This window comes from Lissotriton helveticus, chromosome 12, assembly GCF_964261635.1.
Source record: "Lissotriton helveticus chromosome 12, aLisHel1.1, whole genome shotgun sequence".
Taxonomy (NCBI): domain Eukaryota; kingdom Metazoa; phylum Chordata; class Amphibia; order Caudata; family Salamandridae; genus Lissotriton; species Lissotriton helveticus.
Window position 1 is genome coordinate 147883890 of NC_136073.1, and position 22106 is coordinate 147905995.

Consider the following 22106-nt stretch of genomic DNA (forward strand, 5'->3'; position numbering starts at 1 on the left):
CATCTCAATGTTTTGTGGTTCTGCTATCAAACCATAACCAGGGCGAAGAATGTCAAACGGGAAATGAACAAAAACACTGGTCAACAAGTTCAAGCAATCATACCAGAGGATTTTCTCTCCAGGAAGCCTTCTTTGAAGATCTCCCCCACCCACGCTTGAAGCTCTGGGTCCGTCTGGATGCTCTCGTCACTCTTATAGTAGCAGTCCACAATACCAGACACATAGCTGAGAGGGTGAAAAAAAAAATTGAGTAGTCAATGGATGTAATACCACATGGAACAATTTCCAAACCAAAAGAGATCAAGCTCTACCTCTTACAAGAAAGTAAGTTCATCCCATTTATTCAGCACGTGTTAATAGGTTAACTGTAGAATAGTTTAGGTGTCTCCTGCAGAGATGAATGCCTGCGAAGTTTAGCAAGCTACCATGTCTGCTCACCTATACATAAAGTAAATGTCTTTTTTTAGGCAGTCTGTTTTCCTCAAAAGAAACTTGCGTGCATTTAAAACCCAAGTTTTATTTTTTTAAATGTTTAAAAGTTCGCATTGGGTCCCATGGGCCACTGCTTATTCCGGAATAAACTTTCGTTTACAGATGCAAAAGGAAGAAGGTCTATGGAGGCCCTCTTACTCTGTAAATGGCTTACCACCTCAAGTGGGGAGTGTGTAATTTTTCAATGTTGTGATCATCTCATATTGATTGGGTATTTAAAAGGGACACGTACAACACAACCCTCCCACACAGTGAATCAGAATGGGACTGAAAACCCATTTTAGGAGTCATTAAACAATTGCAGACTCCGAAAACGTGAATGAACTCCTATTTAGAGTATTGAGACAAATGGCTACGTTTTCCCTCCAGCAACTTTAACAAGGACTTCTTACCTCTTATGGGCTTCACTTTCATTGCCTAATAAATCCTTAGCACATCACTAAGTCATCAGTGAGCTTGATTTATCAACCATTAACCTTTTTTGACCTGCTCCTTACCTGTATTTTGATAGGTTTGCCAACCTCTGCTAAAAGTTTGGATACCAAATTGCCACCCCTTTGTTTCCATTTGACAAGCTATTGCTTTCTGGGAGTAGTATTTGTGATAAACTGAACTAGACAAGCACAACTAATGACAATGATCTGGAAAGTAAAATCAGCGGATCAAATATCACAGTAAAATTGAGTGAGGGGACAACTCTTCCCAAGGTTTCAGTGTCTTCTCCAGAGCTTTGCGGTTCTCCCCCAAGCTGCGAGAGGCGTTAAAGGTTCCTTTTACGTTCTCCTATGTTAACAGGTCAAATCTTTTTTTATACAGGACTTATTCCTTCTTTTAGCTATTTGGTTACTGTGTCTGGTTTGAATTTTGGTATCAATCTGTCAATCACAAATATTCCTTCATTTATTAATTACTAAGCTATTCACATTTTACACACAATGCTTCGGATCAAGGCATTCCATTAAAATGCCAAAAATAAGCAATCCCTGAAAGCCACAAAATTACTAGGGACAAAGACATCATGCCTCACCTCTCGATTGCTGACCAGATCTTCAACCCATCATCTCTGTAGTAAAAGTTGGGCACGGACTCAACCTCACGGGATTTGAGGTTGTCCGTAATGCAAATGGAAGTGTAGGTCATGGCCTGCATGTCTCTTGATATAAGCTCAGCAAGACCTGCTACTCCTATTGCCGTGCTCTGTGGGTGAAAATTACAGTTTCAGGTTCGATCCATTTTCTAGGCTGCTCCAGACTCTTTTACTCCTGGACCAAAGTCATCACTTTATACATTTTGGATAGTGCCTTCTCTATCTAGGGTGTGTGCCAATGTTTTACTCATGTAGCTTTGGGTGTACAATATGCCACAGAGGTGCTGTTGGAGTATTTGTGCAATTGTTAATACATTCCATAGAACAGAAGATCCAGCTGCCTTTGGTTACAGATAGACTGAGTTTGAGTTACAAATGATGTTGCGTATTTGACTGTTTTGGGCATGATTTTGGCTGACGAATGTGTTCCTTGTGAAGTAATGGCACTGAGGAGCAGTCCAGGATCTTTAGTAACAAACGTTTGGAGTTGTGTCTAATGCGTTTGTGTTGTCTGCCAATGGTGGGTGCCATACATAGCCATGTTGAAGCCTTTCTATACTAAGTAGAGTAAATGTAAATGTAAATGTAGTTGAGCTTATATAGCGCACAGCTACCCGCAGTGGGTTTCCCGGCGCTTGCTTAGGGAACCCTTCCTGGTATTCCCCTGTGAGATAGCAGGGTATCCACAAGGTGAAAGTCAGGCATCCCGCCGCGAGGGGCCGTTGTGGAGATTAAGCAAGCTATTGCCCAGAGTCGCAGAGTGTGAACCCGTGAGTCGAGGAGGCACCGGGGCGAGAATTATCGAGTCCGTGGAATTTTTAGCCCAAGACCAGCCGAGGCGGGGAATTGAACCCTGGTCCAGGACCGATCTCAGCTTCCAGGTCTGCTGCCTCTAACCCCTGAGCCACACTTCTCCAGAGTATAGAAGATAGTCTGAAGTTTAGTGTTTGCACCAGCTTAATTTTATATGTTGTGCTTCAGTGCACCATCATTTAAGAGACCAATATGGTTGTGTATGGAAAATGCTCTATTGAATGTTTCAATACCAAAAATACATGGTAGTAAATACGTGTGATAGCACCATGATAGCCAAGTTCAAGGCATTGATGTGTATCATATTTAATGACAAAAGCTTCATTCTCTTCCCATTTGTGAAATACCTTGAAGAAAAATATGGGTTGGTGAAGGTCTTTCTCCAGTCTTTCTCCAGTGATCATAATGCCCACAATTCTGCAAGTCTTCCAAGAAATATGGTGAGAATATCGAAATCAATGGCACACAAGCAGCATTTATGAATGAGCAAGAGCAATCCAAGAGGCCATAAGCCAGGGGCAACAGATGGTAGCACTCTAGGAGTAAGGACAAGAGTGGCACAATGAGGGCCTGCATGTAGGCTCTACTGGTCAAAGCAATCTGGTTCCTGCCCAGGTTGGGAGTTCTACACCAAAAGGACAGGGGACAATTGTCTCCAGAACGTGCAAGGTATCTATGGGTTGAACTAGTTAATTGGCGAGGGTTATGTGGTGTTATTCTATAGATTGAAAAGCAGAAATAAAGTATCCAGCCTCCATGTCAGGACTGTTTAGTCTTCTCTCGCTTGAGGATTAGCAGCCCTACACAGATAGAGCCTCTGATAAACACATTGAAACAATTCAGAAATTAGTGATAGTTTATGGAAATGTTACTTTACTTCAAGTAGAAGTGCCTAATACAGTGATTAAATCCCAAACCACTGTATGTGCTTCCCCCAACTACTTCAAGCAAAGTACTGGAGCGATAAGGTACTGACATGAGATCTACAAAGCTTATTTTATCAAGTACAAACACTTGTCTACACTCTGTGGCCTTGAGATCAAACAAGAATCCCCCATTCTACATCAGTTATGGATGATTTGTATTTGTCTGAGGGGTGTGGAGGGACTGGACAGATTCCTTTAGTTTGTTGCTCACAAATATTTGCCAACTGAATACTTTTTGGGGAAAGAGAAAATAAGTAGCCTGTGTGAAAATGCTGCAAGTGGATGCACTGTAATTATGTTCAGTAAGGTCAGGTAAAGAACATGTCATAAGGTAGTGAAAAAGCTAATCTCAATCCAAGCAGGTTCCATGCATTTCTTTCCTGAACTCTGTGCTCCTCTACCATGGATCATAGCTTTCATAGCTTTCATTACATCCACCTCATCTAGCTGTGTCTGGTGGGTCAGTGGACTAATGCATTCACTCCATGGATCTATGTTGGGAGTTCATAGTCATAGGTTTGAATACTGGATATTCCACTTCGCATTTCACACTTCAAAGTTCAATAAAATGAGTACCACCGAGTTGAGTAACAAATGTTATTTCAGTGTCAAGAGCCTGAAGAGTTAACAGAGCCTGAAGAATGAACATGTACTTTACAGTGTGACATGCTATGCATATTGAGGTATTTATCTTAATCACAGCCTCTTGAATGCCAACAAAACAGGTGGTCTAAAGTAGGAGTTCTAATCTTACCTGATCGAAGGTTCCTCCTGGTCCAATAAGGCGTTCTCTGGCAAGAGCATTAATTTGCAAAGTATATCGATGGTGGGGGATCAGGAGCTAAAGAGAGACCAGGTGAGTTATTAGAGATATAGGTACAGTGGTGGTTTTAAACAGATCTCCTGTTCTCACTGCCTCTCTTCTATAACATATAGCCATATACTCTGTTAATGTCCAGTCCTACAAGAACCTGAATCATTCTTGATGTTTTGTACCCAGCAAGGCATGGGCAGCATGGCCGCAGCATGACCAAAGAGCCTCCATTTATTGTACATGGAATTAACAGTCTCTTTGCACTGTGATTTGTCTTTACCTTGTAGAGAGGATGAGCCATGGGGAGCTGCCTCAATGTAGAAATGCAGAACACCTCTGCAAAGACGTGTGTACGCAGGAAGTGGGTAAGAGCCTGATGGGTGGAAAAATTGGAGCTCCTCACCCACATCTTGGCAAGCAACCAGTCCCACTCATTATCACTTGGCAGGAAGATGGGATTCTCTGGACCCGGAGTCTGATTTAGCTGCAGAGTAAGATGCACGAAGAGCCAGTTACTAGACTTACGTGGTTACGGACAAGCAGATGCGGTCATAGCCTTGCTCAAGAGTGAGACAACACATTAGACTTTGAGTTTGCAATGTACTTGGCATTCTGTTTCAGTAAATATCATGCAATCATTTTTATTTTAAATTTAACATTCTTTAGTTCGCAGAAATCCCACAGTACGAAAGTGTCAGCTGCCAAATGGTCTGAACCAAATGATAAGACACAAATGTTAAACCAACAGCAAAGTGGGGTAACAGACACTGCTAAAACTAGGTGACCATCCACTATTCTGGATGAAGTCCAGTGTGGGAAACTTGTACACTAGAGGATACGCAATCTTCTTTCAGTCATACAAACTATTTCATAAGGTTTTTTTAGACAATTAATAGATGGACCTAGTCTTCAGCGTACTCTTTGAAATGATCTTTATAAATTAAGCGCAATATATTCAAGAGGGTGCTCTTGAAAAACATTTTGTACTTTAAGGCAGACACCATTGATAAGTTTTGTAAAGAAAATAAAAAATAATCTGTTTATGGCCAATGGTGCATAGAAGTGAATGCGACGCCCGTGATTTTGGCTAGAGGTAGGAAAGAGGAACAAACAGCCTAAGAGTAGGATAGAGGCCATCTAGAAATTAAGAAAAGGGACCATAAATTGGTCTGGTAAGGAAAGCAACAGCCAGCTCACAAAAACAGCTCATGTATACTGCGAAATACTCCGAGGCAGAGCACAGATGAGATAGGTGCGAGTGCTGAAATAGGCTCAGAGGAAAATATATTTACACTGCATACTAGTGTGCATATTAGTCACTTTATATGCAACATTGTGCATAAATGAAAAATCTTTCACGGAATACTATTAGTGGAACAAAATGCAAGACCCTAGAAGAGCGTTTGATTTAGAGTGAAGTTAAGGAGTTGTTTTCTTTCTTTGTCCAATGACAGTTGAAATGCATGTACTTTTTCTAGTAAAGGCTTTTCTAGAACAGTGCATAGTTAAAATCCCAAATAGGTAGAGACTAGCTCCATAGTACAAAACACCCTCCATTGTCATAATGACAAACCTTTGGGACAGTAAAGCGGTTGGTTGGTTCTAGCCAATATTGATCAAGTAACGGGTGACATTGTTATGTTCTGTTATCACTTATATTTATTCTGAACTATTCACTAATGTCTTGAAATGTCAAAGTTAGACAGACTGAACGGCTCCAATAGAAAACCTTACTTGGATTGCTAGGGGTATTATCTCATCCTGGGGCGAGTGGTAGAGAAGACACAAGGGAGCAGCCATGTACTGCTGATGACCATTCAGTAGATTTCCAGGAATGCCTTCCAATATCTTAAAATCCACAAGGAAGATCTTTCCTCTCTGCAAACAGAGGAAAGAGTACAGGTGAGCGTGGCATTGGAAAAGCCCATACCATCAACAAACTCATCCAAAATTTCAAGATGGCCCGATGATATCACATCTGACCGCTCACCCACCCATGACAACATTCTTGTTCAGATACAACATGAAATAAACCACACTCTAAAAAACTATTAAAACATTTAATAGTGTCTTCACTTGAAAAGTAGATCATGTTTTGTAATTGGGAGCTCTTTATAAAAGGACACATGGGATCGTGCAGAAATTATCACAATTTTTAAAAAGGGGGAGAGGCGATCCAGCCAACTATCGCCCCATTAGTCTTTTAGATATAACTCAAAAGATATATGCCAGGCATATATTAAACCGTATAAACACATGGTTGGATGAAGAATTAGTTTTATCAAAATACCAGGCGGGGGTTAGGGAAAAAACTGGGACCATAGATCAGGTATTAAGGTTATGCTGCTTGTATTGGAAATACGTCATCATTCGCAGGGGCCACTTGTATGTGACCTTTGTAGATTTACGAGCAGCATTTGACCTAATACCTCGTGACTTACTTTGGAAATCCCTGGAAAGACAGGGACTCCCTGGAGAATTACTAAAATTGGTGATGGGACTGCACCAGGAGAACTATGCCAAGGTCAGATGGGGCCCACATGGGGAACTTACAGATCGAATTCCCATAAAAAGGGGAGTACGCCAGGGATGCGTACTGGCTCCCACACTTTTCTCCCTTTTTGTTAATGACATTGCAGTCTATATGGAGAACTGTGATAATGATTCGCCCCGATTGGGGGGGGGGGGGGGGGGGGGAACGAGTACAATCCCTCCTCTTCGCGGACGACACGATCCTCATTTCACAAACTCCTCGGGGTCTCCAGATTTTACTAGACAGGTTCCAGCAATATTGCACTTCAAAAGGGCTAGAAATTAACATAAAAAACAAAATATATGGCACTAGACCCGCACAAAAGTTTTAAAAGAAACTTAATGTTAAATGGATATAAACTAGATTATGAACAGAGTTTCACTTATTTAGGGGTATTACTAGATTCTTCATTGGGATGGAGACCCCAGCTAGAAAAATAAAAAATAGTGTTCAAACAAAATTGTCTCCCAATACTAAAAAGACACAATAAATGTGTGAACAAGGCAGTTACCCCAGCAATAGAGATTTTTAGATATAAGGTCCAGTCAGCTGTTTTGAACGGGGCAGAACTATGGGGACCAGTATGTAGGAAGACCTTTGAAATACAGGAGAATAAGTTTATCAGGGGATTATTAAAAGTACCAAATAACACTCCATTGATACCATTATTTTTAGACTTCAACATCAAGCATACTGACCACCATGCAATGTTGAGACCATTATTACTATGGGTTAGATTATGGACAACCCCTGCACTGATTGATTACAAAAATGGGTTGAAAGAAGTATTGGACCTAGATAGTGGCAGTAAAATGTATTGGTTCAAGCACGTAAGAGCTTGGCTAATCAAACTAGGACTAACCCATTTTTGGAGTGAGCCGGAATCATTAAGCATGGCCTCTAAGAAAATTGTTAAACTGTCTTTTTGGTCTTATGTGAGCTACGATTCTGCGTACATAAGATCGCACGGCCCTTTAACTGAAAAAGTCTTAATGGTTAAAAATGTGGCTCATTTCGAACCATTTCTCGATGAGGTTCAGCCACCTTTGGCTAAAACCCTGTACTTGAAATATAGATACGGAACATTGAGAACTAAGGCCACTGAGAAAAGATGGGGGAAGACAAACCAGGACTACTGCACTTTATGTACAAATAATATAAAGGAAGACGTTTTACATATATTGTTCTTTTGTCCTAGTTATGGTAAAGCTAGGAAAAAATGGATAATGCCATTATGCCATAATATTGGTTCTATTTCCCATAAGGAAGCTGGTAGAATCTTAAATACGGACACCAGCCAAGTAATTGTGTTCGGAATCAGCAGATTTCTGGCTGTAAACTGCATCAGATTCAAAATGTCTTCCTTTTTAAACCATACCCTGTGGATCTGTTCAAACCATTACCTATGTTTTTTTTTCCTTTTATTGTTCTGCTAATTTTAAATTTCTATGCCTTGGCTGTTATACATTCCATTTAATGTTTTTTAAATCTGTAATCATGTATTTTTATCCTTTTATATATATTTATTCAATATTTTGTGATAATTCTAACCATAACAGTGTGTCCCAAAATGATGTGTGTATTGGTTATTGACCTTTTGGTATTGTACAAAGTATTTTTATTGTATATCTTTTATGTTGCAAAGCAACGAAATAAAGATTGAAATGGACAAAAGGACACTGTATACCGACACATCTAGTAAAAATCCCTACGGACTCTTCAAGCAATATATTCCATTAAAAACCAGATTCAAGAAGAAAGCTGCAAAGAAATCTGCCAACACGCAGATTTCTCATATGCATCTCTGGCATTAAATCTACACTATTTAGTGATACAGGTGCCAAAGTTACCCTAAATCTCAGAAGCTCTGAAGTTAACTTTGTGCTACATGCATTCAAGGAGCTTTCATCGGGTGGAAAGTGTTCACAAGAAGATGGTGCACTTATTGTGGAGTCAGGTAGGGCATCGCATGACTCTGCAAGGGGCTGGGCATCCTTGTGGGCTAAACTGCACCAGCGTTTAAGCAGTTGTGGACACCCAGAGTTGGGCTTTGCTAACTGCACCGAGAATCAAAAGGGAAGATCAGTGGTGGGAGTATAAAGCTCTGCATCTTAGGAAAAGTTTCAAGCTTGGGGTTCTTCAGGTGTCTAGTTGACAACAAGGACAAAAAGGGTGTGGCCAAGCCGGACTCAAGTCCCCTCCCGTGATTCTGGTCTGTCCAGAGCTTATTGCCAAAGGTTTTCAATTTAAAGATAAGGTGTCGGTTGCTGTTTAAATCAGATATAAAGGACGCATTGACAAGAAATGGAGGCATCACAACACATTAATTCCCTTCTTGTGTGGCGTGCAACACCCACTTGCTACTATTGTCCCTAAATTTTGCTCTTTTAATCATATATCCTATTGGATTTTCTTCTGAAAGTCTTTGCTTGGCTCTTTTTCTATGTTCAGATATGAGTGAGTTAGGTACTTTGCTTACCTACTTCCGCTTAAGCCCACATCTTTAGGCAAGCGTATCAATGTGCCATGAACGTTTTTGCCCTTTGTGGCTCTCTCCCATAACTCCCCAAAAGGCACTTGTTTAAGAAGACACTGGACACCTTTTGCAAGTTCTAACAAGTACAGGGTGGCACACTGGCTACTAGGAGGAGACACTTTCCTCAGCCATTCATGATTGAAATTTGATAGACCTTCCCAGAGTCGTATGGGTCTCAATAGTAAAAGTTATCTCCGGTCTGGACAAACATCTCACAACCCAGCACGTTAGGCAAAGCGTACAGTCACCTCAGAGTATCTCATAGCGGGGGGCACACTTGGAAGTTACGGTATGCCATACATAAAACAGGTTGCAAGACTTGCCCAGGCCAGTGATAGTCCTTACTGCAGAAAAGTATGCTTGACACATACAAGGGCCTGCTCCCAACCTTCCAACACGTATTTCCTTGCACTGAAAGAGCGCTAAGGTTCACCACTGAGAATAGCGCTTAGATACCCCTGGGTGATAAGGTGCTTTATAAGCTTATGATAACATAACATACGCAGCAGATTTACCAGATCAACCATTGTGGCAGTGGGCACCCGAGGCACTTGCTGCAAGACTTATAGGGGTTGTCTTATTCACAAGCTAGGTTTTTGAGTCATGAGGTGACGGACAGTGAACGGACTGAAATGTGTCAACCATACGTAATGTGGAGTCCACGATGGAAGGCTAAAGAGGGAAGTAACTGAAGTGCCCAATAAATACTTGAAGGGTTCATTGCTACGTGCATAAACAATGAGAATCCAACTGGTAATAGAGGGCGTTTCCTACAATGGTGGGGAGCACTCAGTGTTTGTAAAATACCCCTCACACACCAAAAGGACCCTTGGTGTCATGCTTCATCATTGCGGTCTTCGCACCCCTCTACAGGAAGCGGGGTGCTACGACCTACGACTACGCGGGAGCATTTAATTAAATAAGTTTCAATAAGCGTTTAAATTGCCGGATCTAGTTGCGTGCCTATATTTGGGTGATCCGGTTGTGGTTTTGGCTAATGGTTGTTAGGCTCCCTTAATGTAAAAGGTGCTTTTTTTCCTTTCCAGGTTTTGCCATCAGCAGAAACCATCAACATTGATGTTGTAGGTACATTTTAGCCTGCATTACACTTCACTTTTCTGTAATATAAACAGATTTTTGAGTAGATATACGCGATTAAGGTGGGGATTTGTGCACCCAGTCCTGAAGAAGGAGTTCACACTCCGAAACATGTTGACGCACACAGGAGGTGATGCACATTATACTGCATAAACACCTCCAATCTCACTATTAGAACAGTACCAGCCCGGGGGCCCATTACTTTTTTTTGTGTCTACCCCACGAGCCAGGTCCTTTTTAATGATCACTCACTTCATAACCCCATCACTCACGCACATTTGTAAAACCCTAATACGCACCACACAGATATTTAAGTAAGTGCTCCCGCGTAGTCTTAGCACGCCGCATCCCGTAGAGGGGTGCGAAGACCCCAATGATGAAGCATGACACCAAGGGTCCTTTTGGTGTTTAAGGGGTATTTTACAAACACTGAGTGCTCCCCACCATTGTAGGAAACACCCTCTAGTCAGTTGGATTCTCATGGTTTATGCATATACAGATAGGGAGAACGAATCCATACGATAACTCTCTCTCCCTCTTGTTACTTTTAGGGTTCATTGCTATTACACAAACTGGTGACTTAATATTTTATGGACTATTTAGAGCACGGTTGTATAACCTCTACCCACTAGTGATTTGGTGAATTACCATAACCCTAGCAAAATCTACGTCCTCTCAAAAGTTCAACACAATTTTGGTGAATAACTAGAAAGGATATCCTACAAGGCCTTGTTCTAGCTTAGGAAGATAGCAGGGGAGATCCTTGGCAAAGAGCCTCTCTGGCCATCACATAACTCCTCCCAACATGTCATACCTTCCAAACTATAGTTAGGATTAAAGGTAAAGGTAAACACACGCCTTTCAGTTGTTCCGAATCCTCTGAGGTCTGAATTTGCAAATGGATGAAACCAATGGCATAATTACCTTTTGACTTCAAGTAGTCAAAAGAGAAGGCAGAAAGCAAAATGCCATACTCCCACTTTCAAGAGGTTGGTGAGACAGAAGGCAGCAGTAAGCATCCTATCCTTTATCGCATGAATAGAATCGGTCACGAGATTTTCCTGCTCAAACTGGAGGCAGGGTAAAACTCAAGGGGTTAAAGCTCATGATTTTTACTGCACTGAGGGAGAGTTAAGTATGAGATCCATTCCCAATTGTGTCTGCTGCTTTCGAGAAAGCCCAGCCAAGAAAGCAGATAAGCACGAGGATAAATCTGGTTCAACTTGTTCTACCCAGTATTTTCATATACTGCAAGAAATTTGCATTCAAAGACTACTTCCAGAGTTTTCTGATCGCCTCACTACCTTGTCCATCTGCAATGCCAACACCACCCACATAGGGTGACCTAAACCGCTCAGAAAATAAATGCTCAAAAATACAAAAATCCCCACTCAAGATGCACAATATGGTAGTGTGCCACAAAACCACTACATAGGCCACAACCGTGACCTTATATAAGCATCACCAACAATCCAATGAAAACCATTTACGCTCTTGGACGGGACCAACCACTTTGAGCAGGGAGATGGCAATGACAATGTACTACTTTTAAATCAAGGTCAGCACAAAGAAGAAGATCAAAACTTCATATCCTGCAAGCATTTATCCATGGTCAAACTAAAGCTTGAATACATTTTTCACCCCATCTCCTTCACATCCAGTGCCAACACCATTTTGAACAAGGTCAGCATTTTGGAAAAAACTTAACATCCACACTCCAATTACAACAAACAAGTGCATGCCAAAGTCTTCAGCACCTGGCATTCTGAAGACGTTGCCGACAACCCATTTGCAGAAAAGAATAGAAGATAAACAGAACCTCCGGGGACCTCTTGATACGGAGGTCCTTTTTGTAACATACATATAGCTCATCACATCAGTCAAAACAAAGTACTATGCCAACCTAATCAACGTAGCGACCAACAGAACAAGAAAGCTATGGAAGACCAGTATCCCAGGAACCCCCTGCTGGACTCCGATAGTCCTCACAGGAAAATGGAGTGCCATCAATGTGTCACAATGATGCACTGATGGATTTCACTAATGCAACGCATGCCTCATGTACACCAATCTTTCTAACAATCACGCAGTAGTCCGCCTTCACAGCCTTAACTCTCCCAGATTGAACTGATCTGCTTGACTCCCCAAAGCCACTTCTGAAGAGGTCTGATCATCCTTCAAATCTCTGGGGATGGTCTTCCCCCTACTTACCAATGTGAATGCTTCCTTCACTCAAGGAATCTTCTCAGAAGCTCTGAAGGCAGGCTAGATCCTCCCACTCCTAAACAAACATACACTAGACAGATGACCTCCCCAACTATTGGCCCACTCACCTACCATTCATCAGCAATATCACTGAAAAAGCAGATTATGCTCCACTCCACAATCATATTAATTACAACTATCTCCTGCACAACTACCAATCTGGCTTCAGATCACGCCGCTGCATGGATACTACCAGGTACACCTTACACATTGTAGACCTTGCCCTCTTGATCAGAGATGGAGATAAACAAAGTCTCCTGCTGATCTTTCAGCTGCCTTCAACAAAGTGGACCAGCTCACTCGCACACCCTTGGGCTGTGAATGGGGTTCACTGGCAAGGTCCTTCACTGGTTCTCTACCCACCTTTCCAAACACCAGTTTGGTAACATGGGCACCTCCAGGTCTCAAAAGATCCCCACCACAGGCTGGTCCTTTTCTCCTTTGCTTTAAAGTCCCGCAGGGCTCCAGTTGTCTACTAATCCTAGCAGTTCTGTTTATTTGGTAAAAGGGACGTTTCTTCTACTTGGATGCACTTTAGAATAACCACTACAAGAATTGTTTTTAGCCTCTCCGCTATACAACGTGACTTTGCTGGACATCCATATTTTGGGATACGCCGATTAGCCTTCATTTGCTCAGGATATAGACTGCTCTAATCTTGGATACAATATAATACTGGACGGGGAACAGCTACTAGCAAGGAATTCTAGGACTCAGCCTATGGATGTGTTTGATTTTACTATCATCTAGTGCCCTGAAGAAGTTCTGCACTAGGACGAAATATGTCGGCTGTACTGTATGTAGTCATTAAAATTTGACTTATCTGCTGGAAATGGAATTAAAAAACTATTGATGAACATCTTGACTGGATATGGACTCTAGAATTGTCCTTTTGGAATAAGTTCTGTTGTGTGGTGCACCTGTGCTTGTGTTTTGTATCGCTAGGTTCCGAAGGGAACAAGCATTGTGATGGTGGGTGCTACTCAGTGAGCACTCAGACCCCAGCTAGTATAAGGGGGGGGGGGAGAAATTGATTGATAGAGGGACAACAGGTTAAGCGCTGGTAGTTCGAAGGTTCCAGTCAGTTCTAATTGTTTATGCAGTTTGGTGCTCTACTCTGATTCAAGCAAGCCGGGCTGAAGACATCTGGAATGCCAGAAACCGGTCCTCGGAAGCTTGTTTCCAGTCCAGGGAAGACATGGCTTGGTAGTTCGGGCTGGACTGTTCCCATGAGGCACAGGGTCAGACTGATTTGCATATAGCCATGTCTGAACTGGGGTGGCAGAGTGGGCTAAAGAACGGTGATGGATTAAACCCAGATCTTTTGACTGGGTGTGAGTGTTTGATTGATTCAGATGCTCCGTCAATCACCACCCCCTTTTGTACCGCTTTTTGCCGCCATAAGTGTGGCAGAGTATGCTCAGACGTGAGTCTCTTGCTCACTTTGCCACTGGATTCAAGCAAGCCGGGCTGAAGACAGCTGGAATGCCAGAAACCGGTCCTCGGAAGCTTGATTCCGGTCCAGGGAAGACATGGCTTGGCAGTTTGGGCTGGACTGTTCCCATGAGGCACAGGGTCAGACTGATTTGCATATAGCCATGTCTGAACTGGGGTGGAAGAGTGGTCTAAAGAATGGTGATGATTAAACCCAGATCTTTGGACTGGGTGTGAGTGTTTGATTGAGATACTCCGTCCATCACCACCCCCTTTTGTACCGCTACTCTGACAACAGCATCAAGATTTACCAAAATTTGACTAGGTACATTACTATAGAAATATCCTCCATAAAGTTTGGAGTGTACATGGGGAAATGGTACCGGTACTCACACTTAAGTAGGTGTTTGATCAAGCTAGATGGTGCAGAGCACTGGCACAGAAATAGAGCATGTTCGGTCACTGGACGAATACCAGAGTATTGATAAATGCTTTTTTAAGGAGCTGGTCATTTTGCAGGTGGAATGGAAGCAGGTCACAGGATTAAAAGGGCTTTTAAAGCTACTGCTACATGATTGCTCAGACAATGGACTGAAACGGATGCAGAGCAGGCCACCTTCAGTGCTTTGATGGGGCAAAAGGGCAGACTTATTAGAAACTGGTTATCTGACACTAATCAACATTAAAGGCTGCCTCTGAAACAAGTCACATGATACACGTTTCAACTGCACCCTCCTAGGCCAGTCATCGTGCAGCATAGTAGTGTACAATTGTACTGAAACCGACTCCTTTGTCAGGAATAAAGACATGGTATGCATTACTTGTGTTTAGACTAGGAGAGATTGCAACATGGGCCACTCAAGGTCAATGGACATAAGCATGAGGTACTTTTATGGTTTCTTCCATTTAGTAATTCAAAACATTTATATATAAAAATATCACATTCACGCACTTCATATAGAATGAAAATGTAAGTAATGTTCTACGTTTCAAAGCTTCCATTCTAAAAGCACTTGTTTATCGCATAGCTACCTGTAGGCATCTCAGCTCTGGTAGTGCGGCACAGAGACATTCTCTCAGCTTTAGGAGGAGTTTACGGGGACACATTCTGGAAAAGCCAGGTTTTCAGGGATTTCTAGAACAAAAGTTTCTTTTTGTACTGAATGAAGAGACATCGGGAGACTATTATGAGAATGTCTTCATGACAACAATCTTAGTCGTCTCTAGGTAGGGACCAAGAGAGGGCAATGCAGAACAGACTCTGGGAAAGATAAAACTAATTGCATAGGATATTATGGAGATCCAGAAATAGAGGACAATATCTGAAAAAGATCGAATATATATTGAACAGAGTGGTATTCATAGCAGAGCCCTGAAAAACTCCACGTTTAAGAGGGAAATTGGCCAATGTGCAATCCCCTCAAAGGTCTGGGAAGTCCTGTCTTTCAGGAAAGACTTGAGCAAAGCCTGAGCATGTCCAGCTAAAAGATGGAAGCCAATGTGGTGAATATTTTGCATATCATTTCCAAACCAAGCAGTGGTCCACATAGTGAAACTCACATTACAGAGGAAAAACAAACATTACCTAGAATGAGGTGGTCATCTTTGAACTATAGTAAAATATGGCAACAGAATGATGTGCTGTTAACATACTCTGCATGACAACTGAATCGACATCTAGACAGGAAGCTCTTTGTTACACATGTTTGGCTGGTCTGGCACCCAGATTTCTCAGTGCTCCAATTACAATTTTGGGCTATTCAAAAGTACATTCTAAAGCTAAATTCTGAGCTAGTCATTCAGCTGCAGAAAGATGAAACAGAGTAACCAGCCATTATAACCTTAGACTGCTACTCAAGGCCAGGGCATTTACAGACCGCAAGCTCTATTTTGGTTAAACATCGTTCCAATGCTATGATTAGCAGAATCAACAAACCCAACAAGGGTGGAACACAACTATAACCCCAACTTATCAGGCTGAACTCTTCACAAAGGGCACCGGGACACACACACACACACACAGGGACACAGGCACAGGGACACACACACAGGGACAGGGACACACACACAGGGACAGGGACACACACACAGGGACAGGGACACACCTCTCCAGTCTCCAATATAATTTCTTAGACCTGCGGAGCCAATGCAACCTAAACTGAGCACATCTTCAGCCCTCATGCACAACAAAACCCTTCCCACAATAGTAAATCACTCACCCAGACCTCTCAAACCATTCAGAATGGCTCTGGCCTCCAACCGCTGCTGGTCAAAACTCTACTAGACTACACCAATGATATCTGCACCCTAAACAAACACTAGTTAACATCAACACTACAAATGCTGGTCTGGTCTCAATTGAAAAGAACGCAACATACTCAAATTACCAACAGATATACAGAGATCTGAGGTATAAAGACTAACATAGGCTGCATCCCCCGACAAAGCCTGGTTAGGTAACTAACATTTATCTTATGATATTCTAAAACAAGCACTGGCAAAGTGAATAGGTCTGCCTTTTGACAGGCAGAGTGTCCAGAGTAACAAGAATTTTCAGTGAGAGAAGCTAAACTACATTTCATTTGTGCATCTACTGCAGTTGTGTGCATATAACTTTGCTGCTATCGTCTGTACTGTATAGCACTATGTGTTAAAGAAGCTTGCACTCCTACTGAATGTGCTATGCTTGGGAACAGATTGCTGCTTTGAAAAAAATATATATATATATTATATATAAATAAATAATTGTTTGCTGTATACAATGCATATTTGAGATAAAGAATTTAATATATCATTCAATGCACTTGAGAGAAGTAAAGGATAGATTAGACAGTGAAAAAAAAAACTTGAGAACAGAGAGACCTATTGGCAGAGGGCAACCCTACATTACATGAGATTTAAGAGCTAGTAACAATAGCTCTTGAAGACCGTTACACTGTCAGGCCATACCTAAAAACAAAAAGAAAGCTGGTGGAGCCTCCAGCTGATTCCACTATATATATACACACACACAAGTTTGCAGGCTTTTGGAAACCAAGATCAAATGTACATACCTGCAACTCCGCTGTAAGGTTAGTCTTTGGCCCCAAGATGTATGCCACCATGCTGTCCGTCACTGGGAAGTTGTCTGGGATTTTGTTGCACTTCTTGATCATCATTGGATCAACGCCATTGAGGAACTGGTACCCAAAGAATGCATCTTCTCTCCAGTGATGGGACACATACTCTATGCGACAGAACACAATAATGTGAATAAGATTACAGTCTACAAAATATTTTCTATTTGTGAGTGCTATTATCCTTAAGAGGATAGGTTCTTCTCACGTACTTCTCTCCAGAATATGCTACCCTACTTTAGTATTTGTCCATTTAGAGCTTATTTTCCAGTGAGTGTTTTCTGCATTTGATGGATTTGGAAATTAGCATGTCTAATGTTTGTGGTAGACATGGTACTATAAATGGGGCGAAATTCATTTATTCTTAACACCGGGAGCACAGAGCATGAACGGGTGTAGACAGATAGCAGAAAATTGTGGTAGGCAGGTTCTGAGTCTAACTGCACGTGATGGGTTAAGCATGCACATGGCAACTCAAGAAAGGGGAAGGGATGTGCAAAGAAGGAGGCAGCTGAGTTAAAGCCGGACTATCAGGGGACCACAAATAAAGTGCATGTAGGGCTCCATGATGTACGGACATCAGCACCAGGGAATATGGGAAGTTTGGGAGGGAAAGCAGAGTGCATACACACCCTCCCCTCAGCAGGAAGCACTTCCATGAGGGGGGAAAACCCATGATCAGGACTGGCGCTGCATCCTTTTAAAGTTACCCAATCCAGGAGAAGGACTTGACCCCACCCCCTTGAAAGCCTAAAAGACTAGGAACGGGAGTCAGCTGACTGCTCCAAATGAAAAATGTGTAGGGGCAGCAACATCTCACAAAGGATTAGGGCTTTACCCCAAGGAAGGAAATAAGGATTAAAAGGTGGGATTTCGATGGCGGTCGGTCTGAAAAGAATCTGATTTGGTTTGCGGATTGGCCTCTCACGGGCTTGGAGAGCCCGTCTGCCATTCGGAAACCCTCCAACAGTAGCAAGAGGTTAGATTGTAAAGTATTGTACAGTAAGCCGCATCTGTGGGAACATTTGGTAAGTAATAAGGTGGAAGACAGTGGGAACAGTCGCCTCCGTATCAACGGTGTGTTCAAGAGCGAAGCAATAATTCTGCCAGCTGAGTGAATCTCAAGAGGAGGAGGTGTGGCGTTTCATCCAGAGTTGCCATCTCTTGGACCGTTGGAAGCAGGTTCAAGTCCCACTGTCTGCTCAATATCTTGTGAAAATAGTTTAACCTCCTTGTGCCTAATAAAAGGCATCTGACCTTGTGTAATGCAATTGGTGCTTGTTTAAAGGAGCTCGAATATAAAAGTGCAACAACAAAAAACAAAAAGCCTATATTTCTCAGAAACACAGACTGTGGTGCTCCTGGTTGCCCTGTACTCAAACTCCGCGGCTATTTCTGAGGTTAAGCGATACTCTGAAGTTTGACAAAGGTACTCCAATTTTAATGCATTGTAATTGGTTACCCAGGAGTATAAATTACATGGCTGGACCAGATTAATCCGTGATGTGCAAATCAAAGGCCAAGCTCACCTATTCCTCTATCTACAATCAAACACTCAAGTGTCCTACGAGCAGGAAAAGGAGGCAACAACGGTAAATTACGAATAGATAAGCCCGCCAGCCAGATAAATATCCATACATCTGGGTGTTCGGTATTTGGCAAACCTTAAACTGAATTGTAAAAAGTGCTGCAATGCAAGTCAACCCTCAGAAGTCAGATTGCTTAAAGTAAGCTAGACACACAATGTACACACTGCCTAGTCAACGGAAATTTCTTACCAGAAGTAGCAGTTTTATGGGTCCATAAAACCCTCTTGAGGTCTTCAAGTGACTTCCAGGATTCCTGACGTCCAAAAAATCCTTCCAGTTTGATTTCTAGCGTTCTAGGAGAATGAGAGAAGATGGCTTTACTAAGAACCCTCACATTACGATAAGTATAATGCATAATGGAAAGGGTATTTGAACATGGTATTCTGTTTATCAAAAGATGGATTCTGACAAACATGAACGGTGTCACTATTTGTTAACATATGTGGATTGGGTAAAAGCAGTACACAATTAGAGAAGCTTTGAAAGGTAACTACTAGAATAAAGGAGGAATAAGTCTATATGAAATACTTTTCTAAACTTTAGAAAAAAATGTAAGATGCAAACATTTTCTAATGCAAGAATACTTAAAGGACAAAGTGGCGTGACAAAAACTGTAAGGTTGGGGCAGTGGGTTAGGAGTCAGAAGAAGCAAGTTATTTAACTGAAATAATTAATGATTGATGTGTCTCCCGACCACAACCCCCCATGTTTCATTGGTTGGTAAGTAGGTTCAGGCTCAAGTTTATATGCACCAAACCAATATTTAAAGGTTCCTCTATTGGAGTTAAATGGAGACCGGATGCATGCAGATAAGAATTAAAGAATGCGTGTGTATGACATGCACCCATCATAACTGAATGCTTAGATGGCAAACACTGGAGGGAATAATAGACACAAAGACCGAATTAGATTAGAAATAAGACCGAACGTTTTTTCCACTCATTCCAGTGGATGCAGGACAGGGTTCATTTTAAATGAAGCTCAACAAAATGGCTGCCCATTCGTACTATGGTTCTTAAAGCAGGAACTAAATTCTTTTTGAACACGGGACAGTCCATGGTAGCAGCTAGAGTAAAAAATCACGACATCTTAAAGAAAACCTTGAGTCATGCAAGATTTCAATTGGAAGAGGCCACTATTGCCGTCTTAGACGACAAATTGCTATAGAGAGTATGGCTCCCTATGAAGCATCAACGTATATTTGTTGTAATCACCATAACTTAATACTTACGAAGTTTCCTGCGTGAGGGCAAAATTTAGCGATTTGGTGATGGAGTATTTAACGTTCGAGTCTAGTTCTGTGACGTTACCCACATCAATGCATCTTGGAAAATCTTTGTGGTACACTTTCCACCTGGCAGAGATCGAAGGATGGAGAAAAGACAGGAGAAAAGGGTCAATGAATACTTCAGTTTGAAAAGGGTTCTAGAAACCGGCAAAATGCCTGCCATTTGTAGTACATAGTTATTCAATGAACAATCACAGGTAACAAAGACATAAAAAAAATGCGTGTGAGTGAAGGTATGGGTAGTGTTGGGCAGAGGCGGGGTGCCTGGTCGCATCCAAGATCCCTAGGTTTGGAATTCGCAGCCCAACCATTTTGCAAGCATTGCCTACTCTTCCTTGTTCAAGTTAGTTTCATACCCAGCGCAGTATGTCCTCCCTTTGTGAACTTCTGGACCTTAAGCGCCTCTTCATGAAGCAGAACCATAAAGGCTTGCCTTGAATAAAACCCTCAACTGTTCTTGGATAGACCTCCTACGGGGTGATCAGCAACTATTCAGCTACTGTTGCTGACCCATCACATTTGTTTACATATGGTGGTGTTTTCTTTGAGCAATAGATCACTGTATTGGATCTACAAGTGGTTACTCCTGGAGGACGACATTTGCCTGCATGTCCCTCTTGTGTGAGAGACTCCTGCAGTACATTGAGGTATTCTCCTGTGTCTCTGCAAACAAGACTCCTGTTGAAGCTAGCTCTAAAGGCTGTAGGCCATCTATGCTTGTGAAAAAGTTTGACATTTTGGCAGGTGAAATGTATCATATGTACAGAGGTAGCCTTTTGTAGGCGCTCCTATGATATGTTGCAGTACTGAGTTATATGGTGTAGTATGATAGCATCAGATTAAATCTCATTACACTAGAAGACCCGATGTGGTGTGATACATAGCATGACATTCAGAGAAGTGTTAAGTATTTCGCAATGGGATATGGTGTTGTCTAGTATGATGTGAGGAGAAACGGTTGTGTATTTATTGGACACGCTTGGTAAGTGTTGAAATACATTATGTACTATGATGTCGTAACGTATGAAATGGATTTTAGTGCGATGTGGTACACTTGTTTAAGATGTGATGCAGAATTTGGGGCGTTAGTGATGCATAGTATCTGGTGCTGTGGTTTGTTGTGGAGTGGTTGTGTGATGTTGTAAGGAGAATGTGGAATGATCTGGCACAGGGCTGAATGTTGAGTCAGGCTCTCTTCTACCCCCTCAGACAGGTCAAAGTGAGACAACCAATTCCAGCACCTTCCCGGAAGGCCTATAGCCTCACTTGTTTTATGCACCGTGAAACAATTTTTTAAAGATGGAGTTCCAAACTCCACACTTAAAAAGGGATAGGAAATAAAATTAGCCCCCTAAAACCTGCCATAATGGACAGATGGTCAAGCTAATACTCCAGAATTTATACCTACTAAGCTACCAGAGTCAGCAGTAGCTAGACTGGAATCACCTTCTGGTATATGCATTTGGCAAGCAAATATACAAAGATATGAAAATGTTGGCAACATTATGTTTATCATTGAGTATCCACAAATCGCTGTATCATAACCCCCATTTAAAAGCTGCTAACTTAGACTTCCGATTAAGTGAATACCTGCATTTACTGTCCACATCTACCTTCATATCTGGTGAGATAGCACAGTATACCTGTCATTATGGAAGTTGTTTTAAGGTGCTGTACAACATGGTCCTTGTGGTGGTGGATGGTGTAATGTGGTTATGAACAGGGTGGTGTAGATAAGAGGGGTGTACTACAGTGGAGGTGTTGAATCGAAAATACAGTATTGTTTATTGGGTTTTAAAGCACGAACAAGACCAAAAGGTATCAGAGCACTGTACAGAGAGGGTTGCAGTACAGTAAAGCATCCATTTCGAATGATACGCTGCACATAGTCGAAGATCAAGGTACCAAAAGAATAGGGTGCAATAAGAAATAGAATATACAATACGAAACTGGGTGAATGACATTTCTTATGCAAAATGCGACAGATCTTTATGCAACATGTTTCTCTAGTAGTAGGGATTTTAATTTTACTCTTTAAGATCCAGAAGAAGATAATTGATCTAATTGAGGGAGGGAGGTAGGGAGGTAGGGCGTTCCATGTTTTTGAAGCCGATA

General features: G+C 41.9%; 1 protein-coding gene across 2 annotated transcripts in view; it reads right to left on the reverse strand.

Annotated features, from left to right (window-relative positions):
* Window positions 1-22106, reverse strand: part of LOC144799564 (hydroperoxide isomerase ALOXE3-like) — a 422558-nt gene that overhangs the window by 379924 nt on the left and 20528 nt on the right. Inside the window, exons 4-8 of one of the 2 annotated variants that reach the window (XM_078670935.1) lie at window positions 19935-20057; window positions 18893-18996; window positions 17052-17224; window positions 1520-1689; window positions 104-225 (exon numbers count right to left, since the gene is read on the reverse strand). The exons of the other annotated variant lie outside the window; for it this stretch is intronic. Coding sequence (XP_078527061.1) covers window positions 104-225; window positions 1520-1689; window positions 17052-17224; window positions 18893-18996; window positions 19935-20057 — 692 coding nt within the window. The remainder of the gene's footprint in view (window positions 1-103; window positions 226-1519; window positions 1690-17051; window positions 17225-18892; window positions 18997-19934; window positions 20058-22106) is intronic. 2 annotated transcript variants of the gene reach the window in all.